Genomic DNA, 17417 nt, shown 5'->3' on the forward strand with positions numbered 1-17417 from the left:
AAACTAAGCAACTCACCTGATTAAATGATGAATCGCTATCAGAGCAATTATCTGTACAATAACTATTGTTCTTCTCCTTTTGGACCTTTCTCTGCCTCTCTTGACTCCGTATCTCATCTTCTTCAAATTTATTAATCATAGACTCCACCACTACCATCATAATGTTCTTCAGGGAATACATCATTTCTTTGTATCTTTAAAATTCAAAGTAGAATTAATAAGTGAAAGACAATCATCAGAAATTAAAAGTCAGCTAAGTTAAATTACCTGATTTTTTTTCTGTAACAAATAAAGTCCTTAGGAGCACACAATTGCTCAAGAGAAAAATCCAAAGTTACTATTTCATAAAAACAGAATGACACAATAGAATGAATAAAATGAATAAAAATGAACTAAGATAATAAAATTGACAGAATCTAAAGCAATCTTAAGGTAATTTTAGAATTAGAATTTAGAAATTAGAAATTTAGAAATTAGTTAGGATTACAATCCTAACTACAATCTATCAGTAACTAAGGCATAATTTCTTTAACTATAAAATTACATAAATATAGATGATAAATCATATGGCAGTAGTTATGAATAAATGAAAGTATCTGAAAAGTTTTTGTAAATATAAAAAACTATATAATCACTGTAGTAATAGGAATGCATCAGGACAAGAACAGAAATATTATTCCTTTCAGCTGATGGCTGATGGGTCATGTTAACTACACAAATCAAGGGCAGTATCTGTTATAAGAGCAGTAACATCATACTGGGGAACTTGGATAGAACAGTAGACTGAGACTTTGCAGTGGTGGAACATTTAAGAGGTGAGGCCGAGAGAGAAGTCTTAGGTCCATGGGGGAATTGCCATATAACATGGTCTTTTAGTCTCTCTCTTTTACTTCTTGTGATAAGGTGAAGGTGTTGTGTCACAAGCACTCCTTCTGTGATACACTGCCTCACCAACATTCCAAAAGCAGCATGGCAAGTCCAACTGTGGACTGAAACCTCCAAAACGGTGAGCCAAAGTAACCTTCATACATCATAAGTTGATTACCTCAACTATTAATTACAGGAACAGAAAGCTGACAAACCCATATTCTAAAGATATAAATTTCATAGTTTATATATACATAATTTATATAAACTCACAATCTGTAACATTTGATATAATTCATATAAAATAGCAAATATACATAATATATGTTTACATCTACATGTATGTACAGTCTAATGTACCAGAAATCACAAGAAAACACAAAAATATTGAAAGATTAAGAAAATGCTGGGAACAAAAATATTGAAAAGATTAGGAGCAATATAGGAAAGGAAGCAAATAAGGATAGTTGCATGCAGGAAAGGATCTTCAGAGAAGAACTCTGATTAAAGTGAAGGGAAATAAAAAGCAAGGAGGTGTCCTGAGACATTCATTAGTTATTTGTACATTATGTACATATAAAATAACTGACTGATGGCTCTCGCCTGTAATCCTAGTTACACAGGAGGCTGAGATCTAAGGATCATGGTTCAAGGAAGCCCAGACAGTAAAGTCCATCAGACTCTTACCTCCAATAAACCACTAAAAAAAAAAAAAAAAAAACAGAAGTGGCGCTATGGCTCAAGCGGTACACCACTAGCCTTGAGCTGAAGAGCAGAGGGACAGTGTCCAGGCCCAGAGTTCAAGCCACAGACCGACCAGAAAAAAAAAAAACAAATAACTGAGCCAGTAAGCTCCACATCCTCTTGAATGGTAAAGCAGTAAAAACAAAACAATGCACAATAGAGCCATGCTGGCTTTAGTGTCTGTCCATACTGCGGTTTACCCCTTCCACAGTTATTGAATTCTAGCTAAATTACTCTCTCAGCATTCTTTGCAGTCACATATGTCACTTACAAATGTAAAAATGTAGAAATTTAATAAAGAAGAATAGAAATAAATTTTAGTGATATATTGGATAAGGTTAAGTTTAAAAATCCATAAAAATTTGAAATTTCAATTAGGCAATTTAGACCTAAATGTTCCTGCTTGGGTGCCAGTATGTGGGTGAGAACTTTATGAGAACAGTATGTGGGTGGCTTTACAACTGTTTGGCTTGTATGAGTGTCAGGTACTCTACCTCTTAAGCTACTTTGGCTTTTTTTTTTTTGGTCCTGTCATGGGGCCTGAACTCTGGGCCTGGGCGCTGTCCCTCAGCTCTAGCTCAAGGCTAGCGCTCTACCACTTGAGCCACAGCGCCACTTCCTGCTTTTTTCTTTTTGCTTATATGGTGCTGAGGAATCGAACCCAGGGCCTCAGGCATGCAAGGCAAGTGCTCTACCACTGAGCCACCTTCCCAGCCCTACTTTGGCTTTTTTTATGAATATTTTGGAAGCAGTCTTGGAAAATTCTGCCCAGGCTAGCTTTGAACTGTGATCCTCTGGAGCTCAGCCTCCTGAGTAACTAGGATAACAAGTTTAAGCCATTAATATCAGGCCCCAATAGACTCCCCAACAGACTTTTTTTTTAAAAGACCAACATGAACTCTTCTGCAAGTGATACCAACAAAAATGTTCACAAGAAGAGTAACTATCTCTAAGCTTAAACTTCAAGTTAAATTTTAAAAGTTAAATGAGCTAGAATCCAATAGTTATTACACAGTTTTTAAAAGGAAAGGAATAAAGGATATAACATAAGTACCATTGAGTAGATTCTTTTTCTTCTTTTTTTTTTAACAGAATGTAGGACCTCTGTAGAGAGCTGCGAGAGGCCGCACCTGGAAGATGGCGCCGGCTTCCGCCCTCCGCCTTCCCGATGGCGAGTGCTCTCGTGGTAAACAACTCCTGATATGGCTAAGGCAAAGAATCTGGCTTGCTTCTGTGCACCTGAACCTATTGGCGGTTCCCACGTGGCGTATCAGGGTTGGCTACCCAGCGGGTATTTAAGGCTGTGGGGAATTCTCCCCGGGGTTGGGGTCAGAAGATTACTAAAAGGTCCTGAATAAACTGCGGAGAGAAGAGTCCGGTGTCGCGTCGTCATTACCGGCCGAGGCGGTAGCGACACGTGGTGGCCCGTACGGGGACTCAGCCACACGTGGTGGCCCGTACGGGGACTCAGCCACAACCCCAACGAGGACTCAGAACTCTCTGTGGTCAGGGTGGTGCACCGGTAAGTTCCCAGGTAAAAGGGGAATCCGCCACAAGAGCGGGGATAAGTCCCCAGGTAAAAGGGGAATCCGCCACAAGAGCGGGGATAAGTCCCCAGGTAAAAGGGGAATCCGCCACAAGAGCGGGGAGTAAGTTCCCAAGTAAAAGGGGAATCCGCCACAAGAGCGGGGGGATTTTTGCTCTTCTCGGTAGATAAAGAGAGAGTGAGAACCCGGGGCTAGTCAGTAGAATAGCCAAAAGTGAAAGTAAAAGCTTGTTTACCAGCTTTAAATGTTTGAAACATGGGCGCTTCTTTTTCGCACCCAATTTTTTTGGCTCTCAATGAGCTACTGCACTCAAAAAAGTTAAAAATAAAAAAGAGTACTTTAGAGAGATTTTTGAATGAATGTGACACCGTTGCCCCATGGTTCGCTGTCTCCGGAAGCCTCACGGTGGCCTCTTGGGAGAAACTAGGGAGGGACCTAGATTTTGCCTCTGAACAAGGAACGCTTAAGAGCGGAGTGAGACCAATATGGAAACTGATAAGAGGCTGTCTCGAGGACCAGCGTTGCAGTGAGGCGGTAGACAATGGTCAGGCCACCTTAGAAATGCTGCAGGAAGAAAGATCGGAAAGGGCAGACAGCGAAAAGGAGGAGAGCAGGGGGGGGTTATACCCTGATTTTGCCGAACTAGAGACCTCTGAGTCTACAGACTCAGAGGAATTACAATCAATCATAGAACAAATAGAAAAAACAAAGATAAGAAAGAGGAGGAAATGGAAGGAGAGAGAGGACCCAGATAAAGACGAATGCACGCCCTCCGTGCACCGCCCCACACCTTCGGCCCCTCCGCTCTATGCGGAGGACGCTGGAAGTGGCAGCCCCGGCTGTTCTTTCAGCCCATGAGTGTGGAAAGCGGTCAGAACCGAGTTACATCTAGCCTGTCCAATATTTCAGGATCCACAGGGACAGCGGTATCATGAACCCTTAGATTTTAAGGTGATAAAATCTTTAGCTGAGTCTGTGCGGACATATGGAATCACAGCCTCCTTTACTGTAGCCCAGGTGGAGGCCCTAAACAGACACTGCATGACACCCGGTGATTGGAGTGGGCTCGCACGAGCTTGTTTGAGCCCAGGTCAGTATTTAGATTGGAAGGCCTTTTTGATTGAATTTGCTAGTGAAGAGGCTGCGGCCAATCAGGCTGGGGGAAACCCAGCTTGGGATAGAGATATGCTGCTTGGACAGGGGAGATTCGCCAATCAGCAGATAGGCTACCGGTCCAAGTTTATGAACAAATCAATAAAATTGGCATAAAGGCATGGAAGGCCTTACCAAATAAAGGCGAGGTGAGTGGCAATCTCACCAAAATCCTGCAGGGCTCTATGGAGCCGTTTTCGGACTTTGTTGCTCGTATGGTTGAGGCCGCTGGCAGAATTTTTGGTGACCCAGACGCAGCCATGCCATTAATTAAACAGCTTGTTTACGAGCAGTGCACTAAGGAATGCAGAGCCGCCATAACCCCATATAAGAATAGGGGACTAGAAGCATGGATGAGAGTTTGCAGTGAGCTGGGCGGACCACTAACTAATGCTGGATTAGCTGCTGCTGTGGTGCAATTAACCCAGAAGAATAGGGGCTGGGAAGGTGGCTCAGTGGTAGAGCACTTGCCTTGCATGCCTGAGGCACTGGGTTCAATTCCTCAGCACCACATAAGCAAAAAGAAATGAAAAAAGCCGGAAGTGACGCTGTGACTCAAGTGGTAGAGCGCTGGCCTTGAGCTGAAGAGCTGAGGGACAGCGCCCAGGCCCAGAGTTCAGGCCCAGGAAAAAACCTATTCAAAAAACGCTGCAAATTTGTCTAAACAGTTGTCTAGTTATCTTTTAGGTAATTGAACTGGGGAGTTCGACAGCCTGATGGAACAGCTCAGGATTGCCATTGTCGTGGTGAACTCGACCCGAGTGGATGCCGGATTGGCGGAGGGGTTATCTTCATGGATCTCCACTGCTATGATTCATCTCAAGGAGGGGGCGGGTTTGGGAGCCCTGACAGGCCTCCTGGTGTTAGCCTCCTTGGTATGTCTGTGGTGCATTTGCCAAATTAGAGGTTCTTAGCGTCGCAGTGCAGCCATGGTTATCCAAGCCTTTACAGTCATTGGAGCAGGTCAGTCCCCCTAAGCGTGGCTTGCCACCCTAAAACAATGAGCACAGATTGCAAAGCCAAAGTACTGCAGTCGAGAGGCATGAGTTTTGCCCTCGAGGAGAGCATGTTTGATTGCACACGGGTTCGATTCGCCTTTTCCCGTCCTTGTGAAAAACGAATCAATGGACAGGCTGAGTCATCCCTAGAGAAGGTACCCTCTGGGAGAAGGCTTGTATGCAGTCCTTGCAATTGCACAACAGGGATCAGACCTCTGTTCTCATCTGTGTTCTTTAAACAAAAAAGGGGGAACTGTAGAGAGCTGCGAGAGGCCGCACCTGGAAGATGGCGCCGGCTTCCGCCCTCCGCCTTCCCGATGGCGAGTGCTCTCGTGGTAAACAACTCCTGATATGGCTAAGGCAAAGAATCTGGCTTGCTTCTGTGCACCTGAACCTATTGGCGGTTCCCACGTGGCGTATCAGGGTTGGCTACCCAGCGGGTATTTAAGGCTGTGGGGAATTCTCCCCGGGGTTGGGGTCAGAAGATTACTAAAAGGTCCTGAATAAACTGCGGAGAGAAGAGTCCGGTGTCGCGTCGTCATTACCGGCCGAGGCGGTAGCGACAGACCTCATCCTTGCTGGGTAGGCACTTGCGGTTGATCCATGCCCCTAGTCTTGTCGCCTAAGTTGCTTTTGAGATGAAGTCCTACATGTTTCTACACAGGCCTGGACCTCAATCCTCTTACAGTTCTGACACCTGAAGTTATAGGTATATGCCACCACACCCAGCTTTTGTTGTAATTGCTATTGTTGAGATGGCAGCCTTATTTTTTTATTTATTTACCTTCAAATCCCTCCAATCTGTACCTCCCTGAGATGGTAAGTATGAGCAGCGATGCCCTGGCCCAGCCCAGAATCCTTTAATGCTCCAAGAGCATTAAAGACTATAGAAAGAAAAACTGCCAGAAAAAACCTGTAAAAATGAAAAATCAACACACTGAGTACATTGGCTCATTTTATATTAAAAAACAAACTATATAATTTCTTCCCTTTGCAAACATCTGCTTTAAAAAACATCAAAATATTTAATTAGGAAAGCACTTTTATGGTTAGTTGCTACAGTAAAATTGTTGTCAACAGCTGTACTGTTGCTATATTAGCCCTATATAATTTCTGAAGAATCACAAAGAAAAAAAATAAGTAAATAATACTCTTTACAATTTAAAATCTTTCATCCACAGTTCATAAAGCAGAATACAAACATCTATTGAGTCATTTAAAATCTTTGTGAAGTAGTGATTACTTACATATGGATGAAATAAAACAGGAAAATCAAATAGCTTAGACATTTTTTAAAGTATTTTCTTAGCCAAGTACCTTAGGCTCAGGCCTTGTAAACCTATGTACTCAGAAGGCTGAGATCTGAGGATCATGGTTCAAAGCCAGCCCACACATGAAAGTTTGAGAGACCCTTAACTCCCATAAACAAACAAAAAGACATGACAGGGAAAGGTCGTTTATGCAGAGAGCTGAGGGAAGGTCTCTGAAGAACTGACTGCAGACCCCCAAACAGTAAACAAGTAAGTCCTGTAAATATTTAGGGAAAGGATATTCTGGGTAGCAGCAGCAACAAGAGTATAAATTCCCAAAGAAAGATCTCACTTGTTGCTTTAAGAAAGCAAGACAAGGGGCTGGGAAGGTGGCTCAGTGGTAGAGCGCTTGCCTTGCATGCCTGAGGCCCTGGGTTCGATTCCCAGCACCACATAAGCAAAAAGAAAAAAGCAGGAAGCGGCGCTGTGGCTCAAGTGGTAGAGCGCTAGCCTTGAGCTGAAGAGCTGAGGGACAGCGCCCAGGCCCAGAGTTCAGACCCCATGACCGGACCCAAAAAAAAAAGAAAGGAAGACAAGTATGGCTGGAGCGCGGTGTGAAGAAAAATATGGTAGGAAATGAGGAAGGAGCAGCAGACTCATGGCAAACCTTGACTCTCAAATTTCACTTTGAGCAATATTGGCAGTCTTTGGAGAGTGTCGCATCAAGAAGCGTTTTGATCTGATTGACAGTTGTAAAGCATCATTTGGCTACTATGAGGGAACAGGGTTGAGGGTATGGGGTTGGGATAATGTCAAAAAACCCTGTTGAGAGAAAACTCACTTTAAAATATTATCCCAGGCATACTCACTCTTTAGATTCTTGAGTTCTTTTAGTAACATACTGGACAACTGTGTCATAGCCAGATTCCACCCCCTGATTGTGATCAGATATGCAACTTTCCATTTCTTCTTCAATCATGGACCCCAAAGTGTTGCATATGTGCTGCCTGAGGTATTTCACAAATTCATAGCTGAAACAAATATTTTTAAATGAAGTGAATACCATGAGCTCATTTATTAACCATATCTAGAAAATGTTAACATAGGAAGGTTTGATACAATGTGTATCCTACAAAATTAAAAACAGTGAGGAAAGAAGTGGGTAGGGAAGGGATGGGTGAGAATTTTAAAAGTGTGTCACTTATCAAGATATATACCATATACATACATGGCTTTGTTAAGTAGCAAGTCCTTTATACAACTACTTGAAGACAATAAAAACATATTTTAAAGAAAACATTGCTTACCTTAAAGTAACATCAAATTGATCAGTCAAGCCAAACCATCGAGCTTATCTAGGCGTTCTGTTTTATTTTTTTATCTAAGTAACTTAGTAAAGATCATCATTTAAAGGTAATCATGAAGAAGAAAAGAAGAACAAGCTAAGAAGCAAATTTCAGAAGCATCCAAAACTTTATTAGGTTAGGGATTTTTTTCCTATTTCTTTGTTATCCTCCTAGATCTTTTAAGATATGATGCTGAAAGGTAGGAAAAGTTGCTTTAAAAGATTTTTTATCATTACTTAAGTCAACAGCTAACACTAAGCAAAAGGAAAGAAATGTACATATCACCTGATGTGGAAGAAATAGTTGTATTGTCAAAGCTTATAGAATTCACAAACTTTATAGACCAAGATAATGACAATTTGCCTTGTGAATGTTAAAATGTATTTGTGACTTTAACTAAGTATCACTATCCTACAATACTGTGAAATTTGTAAAATTTTTGTAATCACTTAATCTCAATAATAAATTATTTTTAAAAACTTAAGTCAAAATAGAATATAGTAATTATGAAAGAATAAATACCAAAAGGTAAGCTCCCATCACTGAAATAGTTTCTTAATATTATTGGAAAATGATAACTGCTTAACTTCTACCTAAAAAGTTCTTCTCTATGGTCAAGTGCTGGTGGTTCTTGTGTGTGTTAATTCTATCCACTCAGGAGAATGAGATCTAAGGATCATGGTTTGAAGCCAGTCCAGGAAGGAAAATCCATGAAACTCTTATCTCCCATTAACCACCAAAAAGCTAGATTTGGGGCTCAAGTGGTAGAGCACTAGCCTTGAGCAAAGAAAAACTTAGGAGCAGTGCCCAGGACCAGAGTTCAAGCACCAGGACTACCACCCCCCCCACCCCCGCCAAAAAAAGAGTTCTTATTTATGTTTAAGTATCCCACATAATAGAGTACTTTGGACATTATTCTTAACTTTGCTAAATACTGATATTAAATTAGTTTGTAAATGCAAATCACATAGCAAAAATGTTCCACAAAGTAGTTATTTTATGAAACATAGGTACTTAAAATAAAGGACAATAATTATAGCATGGTTTAGAATGGTTAAAGCTTTAGCATCTCTCAAATGACACACATAAATTAGAACGTATAATTTTTTAAATGTTATGTATATTCAAAATGTTCAGTTGAATAAGGTGCTCAAATATAGGCACTTTAGGAGACGTTGATTTAGTTCCTACAACTCTAAGTCCATTGTGGTACCTAGTATATAATCTTCAGTGTATGTGTTATGTGCGTGTGTGTGCACGCACGTGTGTGTGTGTGTGTGTGTGTGTGTGTGTGTGTGTGTGTGTGTGTGTGTGTGTGTGTGCTGTTACTGGGAGTTGCGCTCAGGGCATCATGCTCTCACTTGGCTTTTTGCTCATCCCTCCTTCAGTTTTGGCTTTTTGCTGATTAACTGAAGATATGAGTCTCTCAGACTTGTCTACACAACTGACTTCAAGCCCCATATTAGATCTCACCTTCCTGATTAGCTAGGACTTCAATGCCTGACTTCATCAGTTTTTGTTAAACAACTAAATGTTCTACAAAGAAGAGCCACTTTAGCCAAGTAGCTCAAGAATTTCATCTTTTGCTTTTGTTGAGTGGCATTTGCTACACCACTCAGTTCTCTGAACACACTGCTGCTTCCGGGAACCCTCCTTGCTGCCTGGCAACTGTGAATGACAGACCCATCATAGACACTGCAAGTCTTCATCATGAAGGAGAAATACCTGACATAAAGCTGTGGGGTTACAGTAAAAGTATAAGCTCAGTATCAAAAAAAGGCCTATCACCATCACCAGCTGGATCATTTATTAATCATGTGACCCTGGGAGAAGTCTTTGGTCCTCATCTATAACTGAGCTATTACCATATGTACTTCCTCCCATTATTTGGAAGAATTAAGAAGGCAATAGACAAAAAACTTAAACTATGCAAGTGTAAACTATACATTAAAGAAGAAATGTTTAGAAAATGCATTCTCCATTCCTATCAAGTTTCAACTACAGATTCAGAGGAGCGATTCCATTAGCTCTTTTGTCTGTCTAAACCTCTCAATAGAACACCAGACCTGTTCATGAACGGCCTAGTGTAAAAACCACATTATATTTCTTCACTATATCTAAGTTGTTCTAACCAAAACGAAATCGGTCATCCTATTCCCCACTCACAAACTACTTGCTCTTCTGATTTATATATGTATGTTAATTATATCATAATTTAAATAGACAGCTGTGCATACAGGCTCAGTTTCATTGTTTTTCTTGTTCTTTTTTTCTTTTTTGCCAGACCTGGGCCTTGAACTCAGGGCCTGAGCACCGACCCTGAGCTTCTTTTGCTCAAGGCTAGCACTCTATCACTTGAGCCACAGCACTACTTCCATCTTTTTCTGTTTATGTGGTACTAAGGAATCGAACCCGGGGCTTCATGCATTCTAGGCAAGCACTCTACCATTAAGCCACATTCCCAGCCCCCCAGTCTCAGTTTCAACAGTTTTCTTCATGTCATATATCCATATAACAAGTTTTAGAAATCTATAAATGTTTCCTCCACAATTTCTCTTGCCCTTCATAATGCCATCAGACTATTGTTCACATCTTTTTAACCTATAAACAATAGGCAGCTTAAGTCATTCATAAGTTGGTGCGTCAAATTAAAAATCATCTGAAGAAGCTCGTTAATACACAGATTGCTGGGCCCCATTCTCAGAGTTGCTGATTTGGCTGGAAAAGAGTGAGGTCTTCTAATAAGTTCCCAACTGACACCGGTAAGGATACTGATGGTCCCAGAACTATAATTTAAGAACCACTGATCCAGAGAGATTCTTTATTGCAAATAGCTTGTAAATAACCCTAAGGTTCTTGGAACTGCAGTTAGCAAATTACTATTCAAATAAACATTACTGACCCAACACATCAGTGAATAATTTTATGTTCAGTTATATAACATTAAAAAATTTAAATATGCAGGATCATTTTATGATCATTTTATGATCCTGTACATTAATTGCTTTTCTCAGTTAACAGACCAAATATTAATTGTAATGATTTAAAATGAACAAGTCTAGTCAGAGTTTCAGTAATCATATGTACCAGTTTTTAATTTCAGTATGTAGTTATTAGCTAATTGAGGTTACACAGATTTTATATTTTCTCAAGGCTTCAGGGTTTTTTTATTTATAAAATAGATGAACATCTATATTGGAAATTGTCATAAAGATAGAAGCTAATATGTGTTGTGCATTTAACACAGGGTTTCACATAAATTTAATGATCAATAAGTGGTAACTATTATTATCATTATTTGTAAACTTAAGACATACTTTGTTTTGACATTAAAATACCTTATATATCTTAACTTTTCCTGCCAGATTTATGTTCCAGTGCTACCCAGACACATGCCCAACACTCCCCCATTTCTGTTTTCAATACCTTTTTTTTTTTTTGGTGAGTCATGGGGCTTGAACTCTGGGCCTGAGCACTGTCCCTCAGATCACTAGATCAAGGCTAGTGCTCTACCACTCAAGCCACAGTGCCACTTCCTGTTTTGAGTGATTTATTGGCAGGAAGAGTCTCATGGACTTCCCTGCCTGGGCTGGCTTTGAACCGCAATCCTCAAATCTCAGCCTCCTGAGTAGTTAGGATTACAGGCATGAGCTATCAGAGCCAGCTGTTTTTTATACCATTTACAATAGTAACCACCTAAATGTTTTACTACCACACTTCCTTCAGTAAACTAGCTCCTATAACCTAAAACATAACCATCTGACAAAGCCTTTCCCAGTTACCAAAAACCCAGTATTCTTTCTTCTCTAAGCCCCAAAATTACTTTGTCCCTGTTAGCATTTACATTATTCTATCTGTTGTGTATCTTCTGCTTGATTCCCACTCAACTTACAACTTTTTAATTAATACTTGATAACTACATATTTGAGAGACACAATCTGATATTTCAATGCAGGATTAAATTATACAATGATCATTGACAAAAACCTAGATTTTTTTGTCTTTATCTACATGACACCAGTATTCATTCACTTATCTATGTATCACCTGCTAAATAGCAGAAACGTTATAAACACTTAGCTTGAAATACACTTGGAAAGGGTTTATCTCTCCACTTGGACATCAGTGGCTGTCAACTGGACTTGCCTATCCTCTCAAACATGTTAGAGGATAGATCATTGTTATCACAATGCTTTTTATTAAGTTTCAAGTAACATGCCAAAACTACCTGCCTATATATATGACCTTTTATTTTTCTTACAATCATCTCTAGAAGAAGAATAAAGAGCAGAGAAAGAAAATGGGGAAGAAAAGTAAGCTCTTTCCAACCCCTCATCACACTTTTTTGTGTGCCAGTCCTAGGGTTTGAATTCCTGTCATAAGTACTGTCCCTGACATTTTTGCTTATGGCTGGTTTTCTGCCCTCAAGCCACACCTTCACTTCCAACTTTTTGGTATTTAATTGGAGATTCAATTGTCATAGCTTTCCTGCCTTGACTAGCATTGAGCCATGGTTGTCAGATCTCAGCCTCCTGAGTAGCTAGGATTACAGGTATGCGCCACCTGTGCCTAATTCCCATTACTTTTTTAATACCAATAGAATTACTTTTCATGCTTCCTAGAAGACTGATCTTTAATGCTTCCATCTTCTGCACTCCAGACCCTAAATAATGTGCTGAACATCCTCCTTTTCATCCCTTTTATCCTTTCTATAAGTGCAAAACCACACAACCTCACCCAGAAATCACTGCAGCATTTGCTTGTTTTCCTTACTTCCTCTTTCCTCTGTCACATTCAACCTAAACACTGGAGTTATAATAGTCATCAAAAATCACTGCCACAGACGTTACGTTGAAAAATGAACTTTACAACATTGGGGGGAGGGGAGTAGGGGGAAGTGGGGGGGGAGAGAGGAAGATGGGAATGGAAACTTAAAAATAATTATTGACCATCTACTGATCTCTCTTATTCAGACATGAGAAAAAAAAGAAACAAAAGAAGAAATATTCATCAAAGAATGTCACTTAAGCCTAGGAAGACAATAATTTGCTAACATAAGACACATGATATTACTATATCTAAGTAGCAGCTCATCCAAAATATATAAAGATGTGCTTGATCAGATCACCTCATCTCTCTATTGCTGAATTTTTCATAATTATATAGGAAACTTTTACCAAACCAAGTAAAAGAATATTCACTTTTGTCAGTCTTTCTTCTTTAGATGTATTACCTAGATTTTTCCAAGAATATTTAATGATTATTTTTTCATAATGAACTTTTATGTCAAAATATCAAGAAGTATAAATTGCAAAGGACATAAAACATTTCAGGACTTCATCCTTTGAGCTGTTTAAAGAAGGAAGAAATCATTCATCTATAAAATATCACTACTAATTTTTTTAATATTTTACTAGTTTAAGTTATGAATTGTAATGCTGATTTTGTGAATTCTTTTCTTTTTCAAGAAATACAAGACTTACATAAATTTTTGATGTTTTTCTCATATCATTTTATATGACAGATACTCAGAATTCTTAAAAATAGTTCTAATTCTTCAGATCACAAGGAGAGGAGGGTTGAAAAGGTTGTAAAGGTTCACTTTGGTGGTAATGGAGTCTGAATTCAAGGTTTTGTACTTGCTAGGCAGGTGCTCTACCACTGGAGATATGCTGCCAGTCTTTTCTGCTCCAGTTATTTTTTAAGTAGGTCTCATTTTCCCTGGCTGGCCTGGACCACCTTATGCTCCCCACCACATTTGGGAGAATAAACACACCACTGTGCCTAGTTCTTTTCTATGGAGATACAGTCTGGTGGATTCTTTTTTAACCTGGGCTGACCTATACCATGATCTTCCCAGTCTCTATCTTCCAAGTAGCTAGGATTACAAGGATTTAAGGACTAGTGCTTAGCTTCACAGGGTTTATTCTATGTCAAACTTAAGCTTGTATATTAATAACATACAAAAGACCAATCAAGGGAGAGCTACATTGCCAATACTCTGGACCTTCCCCCAGTACTATATTTTCTCCAACTTTATACTATCTGAAATTACATCATTTAAAACACCATCTTGATACCAAAAATGCCAATTGCCTAGATACCTAAGTTTCCCTTATACACTTGTTTAATAAAAATTCTCTTTGTAAAACTAGGACAAAATCAGATGAATTTAAGGAACCAATGTTCTGATAGTGGAAATGGGAAAACAATATGTCAGAGTATGAAATACTTCAGAAGTAACACACACCTTAGTGACTTAAGAACATTAAGTGTTCTACGGAAGGAGAGTCAGTGAAAAGAAAGAGAAATGGAAATAAGAACACCCAGACTAACTGATCTTTGACTTTGAAGCTTCTATGAGGATGTCAAATACATTTTCCTCTTTTCCTTACCTACATATAAGTTTTCTTAAGCCAAGTGTTGGTGGGCCATGCCTGTTATCCTAGCTATGCGGGAGGGTAAGATTTGAGGATCCCAGTTCAAAACCAGCCTGGAAAAGACCGTGAGAGTCTTATCTCCAATTAACCATAAGAAAACTAGAAGTACAGCTGTGATGCAAAATGGTAGAACATTAGCTTTGAGCAAAAGAGCTTAGGGACAGAGCCCAGACCCTGAGTTCAAATACCATGACCAACAATAAAAAAAGAAAAACAAAAAAGAGTTTTCTCCTCTTAAGACAGATCTCAGGCTACTGCCCTAAAATACTATGAATTTTATTGGTTTTACCTTTAAGATGACAACTACTTCCTAAAGTACTCTTAGGATTTTAAACATTTAAATCTGCAAACAAGTTATAATTTATAATGTGTCTGGATTTTTACACAGATAATTATAGCAAAGTATTAATGACTGAACTTGTGTTATTTGTACTTGTTTTAATGGCTTAATTTTTATTATATTATACTTTTAAAGAAATCAATAGCTAACCAGCAAAGGATGATCTCTGGTATCTCTAAAATAAAGAACATTATCATCTGATCATTATTTTTAGTAGAGAGCTTAATGAGAAAATTATCCAGAAAATCATGATACTACAAAAGAAAATATAAGTATTAACATAAATAGTAAAGAAATTAAATCATGAGGCTGAGGCCAGCCTAAACTACATTAAAAAAATGTCTCAGAAGGTATATAGATAATACATACATACATACATACATACATGAATAAATGTAATCCCAGAACTCAGAGTTGAGTCCAGCCTAAACTACACTCTCAGACCAGAGAAAGAAAAAGGGAGAGAATACATAATAATGAATGAATAAACAGATACAGATACATAAATATAGGTGGAGAGAGAAGTTAGAAGCTGTATTAGAAGGACTCTTTCACACTTTAAAACTCTCTTAAGACTCATAGGAAACCAGTCAATGAGACACTCAAACTCCAAGTAGTGAGACTTTTGCACCAAATTTAGAGAGACTCAAAGATCTTCTAATGTCTGTTTATGATATTGGTAGAAGTTCCAGACAATAACTTAAAGGTAGTCAAGACAGTAAAAGGTAACATAAAAAGAAAAATTTGAACGTCACTTTCGTGAAAGTGAAATTCAAACATGGAAGTAAAGATAGTAATACTAATAATAATGAGACATCTGTAGGTAGAATTTTACATTGACATTATCTGAAATTATCTGAACAAAATCAAAAGAAAAATATAGGACTCTACAGATCATCAAGATGCTTTAGTTTTAGTTTTTAGGTCCTTCCAGTCTGCCTCCAATGTTCCCTTCTCTTCTGCTCCTAGGTGAGGGGCATTCTATCTGGCACTTAATCTTCCTGACAGATTCCACAGGCATCTGTATATGTGTAGCTTAAATTACTATAGAGGAAGTTAATCGCACTTCAGGCAGTGCTGAGTGATTCATTAGCACAGCTACTGGAGCAGATCAGTAAAGGAACAAGGATCCTGTGGATCACAACTTTTGGGTAGTGTCTAGAACACATTAAGACAAAATCGTTCTTTGAAGAACATGAAGAGGTTACAATTCATGTTACTGTCTTTCCCAGGGAGGGAATTAAAAAACAAAACATGAGCAATGGGATCTGCTGATGGTAATATTAGAAAGAGACAAACGGCTGGAGCTACAGGAAACCAGTGAAAAGGAAATCAGACATGCAGCCTGTGGTCAAATAAAGGGGGGGGGGGGAGGCCTGAATCTCCACTTAGCTATACTTTAACGACCAAATGAATACTTTTTACCCAACGAGCCACGCGGTAGCCCTTTCTGCATCAATGGTACGTTTGCTGACTTTAAAACACAATGTTAAGGAACTTAAAAGCAATTTTACTTGTGAAAATTTTCGTCAGTTTTCTCCAGATGTAAGAGAATCTCCTCGGCACACTCCAGGGAGGGTGCCGCCGTGATTTTCTCCTTCACGCTTTGGAACAACTGCCTGAGCATGGCGGGCAGCAGGCGCTCGTCCTCGTTGGAGGATTGGGCCATCCTGCGCGGGCATCAGGCTCCCACCATTCCGGATCCCAGGGAACGCTGCTCGGTGCGCACGCGCGCCGCCACCCAATCCCGGCCTGCGCGCAGCGTCGTTGCCTAGGAGACCGCGTCTAGCGTCCGGAGTGGAGGGGGGGGTGCGTGTGTAAGCCCTGAGCGGCCTGACGATATTTGGAAAGGTAAGACGCGTGACTTCGGGGAGCGGGGCATTTACAGGCTCTGCCTTTGATTCTGTATGGTCTTTTTCAGACTTGATACCAACAGGGTTCCTGATGACACGGCGACAAAAGCATACAGGTCAGCTCTGATAGGAGGGACTAAGGGCGAACGCCAGCGCTGCGTGTGACGTCATCGCGTTGACGCGGGAGGGAGGGGCACCCGACCGCGTCTCCTTGGGAAAGATCTTCCTGGATGCTGATGAGAGCCAAGTTGTAAGACGGTGAAGTGTTAGTGAAAGACAACTGCTAGAGATAAACGGAAAGATTGAGACGTAGCGAGAGAATGATATTGAAATGTTACCTTATTTTTTTTCTTCCAGTAGCTAACTCTTGTTAGCTCCTACCCCTTCCCAACCCCTAGCTAAGGAGCCATGAAGGTGAGGATGTCTTCATTCTCATATAGAAAAAGATTACGGTTATTATTATTATTATACGATCAAGTGATATACTTGAAAGTGAAGTAATAGTTTACCTTTTTCTTTTGATGATACAAGAGTTTGAACTCAGTGCTTCATGCTTACCAAGCAGACGCACTACCACTTGAGCCCAAGAATTACTGATTTACAAAAAGTTTTATTGAAAATCCATTACACACAGTATGCATTGAAAAGCAAAATTAGTACAAGTAGCTATTCAGTTTTTGCTTCGTTATCAGTTTTAATGACCTGTAATCCAGCAAGCCTACGTTCAGGCATTTATCCAAAAGAGTATGTACTAGGATACCTGCACCAGCACAACCATATTCATTCCAGCACTATTCACCATAGCCAAGGTATGGAATCAGCCCAGATACCCTTCAATGGATGAATGAATCAAGAAAATATGCTATACAATGGAATTTTG

The 17417-nt window shown here is 39.7% G+C and overlaps 1 protein-coding gene across 2 annotated transcripts in view; it reads right to left on the reverse strand.

Moving 5' to 3' along the window:
• Tbc1d32 (TBC1 domain family member 32) overlaps positions 1 to 16385 on the reverse strand; it is a 137312-nt gene extending 120927 nt beyond the window's left edge. For both annotated transcript variants that reach the window (XM_070015344.1, XM_070015343.1), the window contains exons 1-3: positions 16199 to 16385; positions 7428 to 7589; positions 17 to 194 (exon numbers count right to left, since the gene is read on the reverse strand). In XM_070015344.1, coding sequence (XP_069871445.1) covers positions 17 to 194; positions 7428 to 7589; positions 16199 to 16353 — 495 coding nt within the window. In that variant the 5' untranslated portion in view covers positions 16354 to 16385. The remainder of the gene's footprint in view (positions 1 to 16; positions 195 to 7427; positions 7590 to 16198) is intronic.
• Positions 16386 to 17417: the final 1032 nt, after the last annotated feature.

Source organism: Dipodomys merriami, unplaced genomic scaffold (genome assembly GCF_024711535.1).
Source record: "Dipodomys merriami isolate MVZ:Mamm:240054 unplaced genomic scaffold, mDipMer1.0.p SCAF_112, whole genome shotgun sequence".
Lineage (NCBI taxonomy): Eukaryota > Metazoa > Chordata > Mammalia > Rodentia > Heteromyidae > Dipodomys > Dipodomys merriami.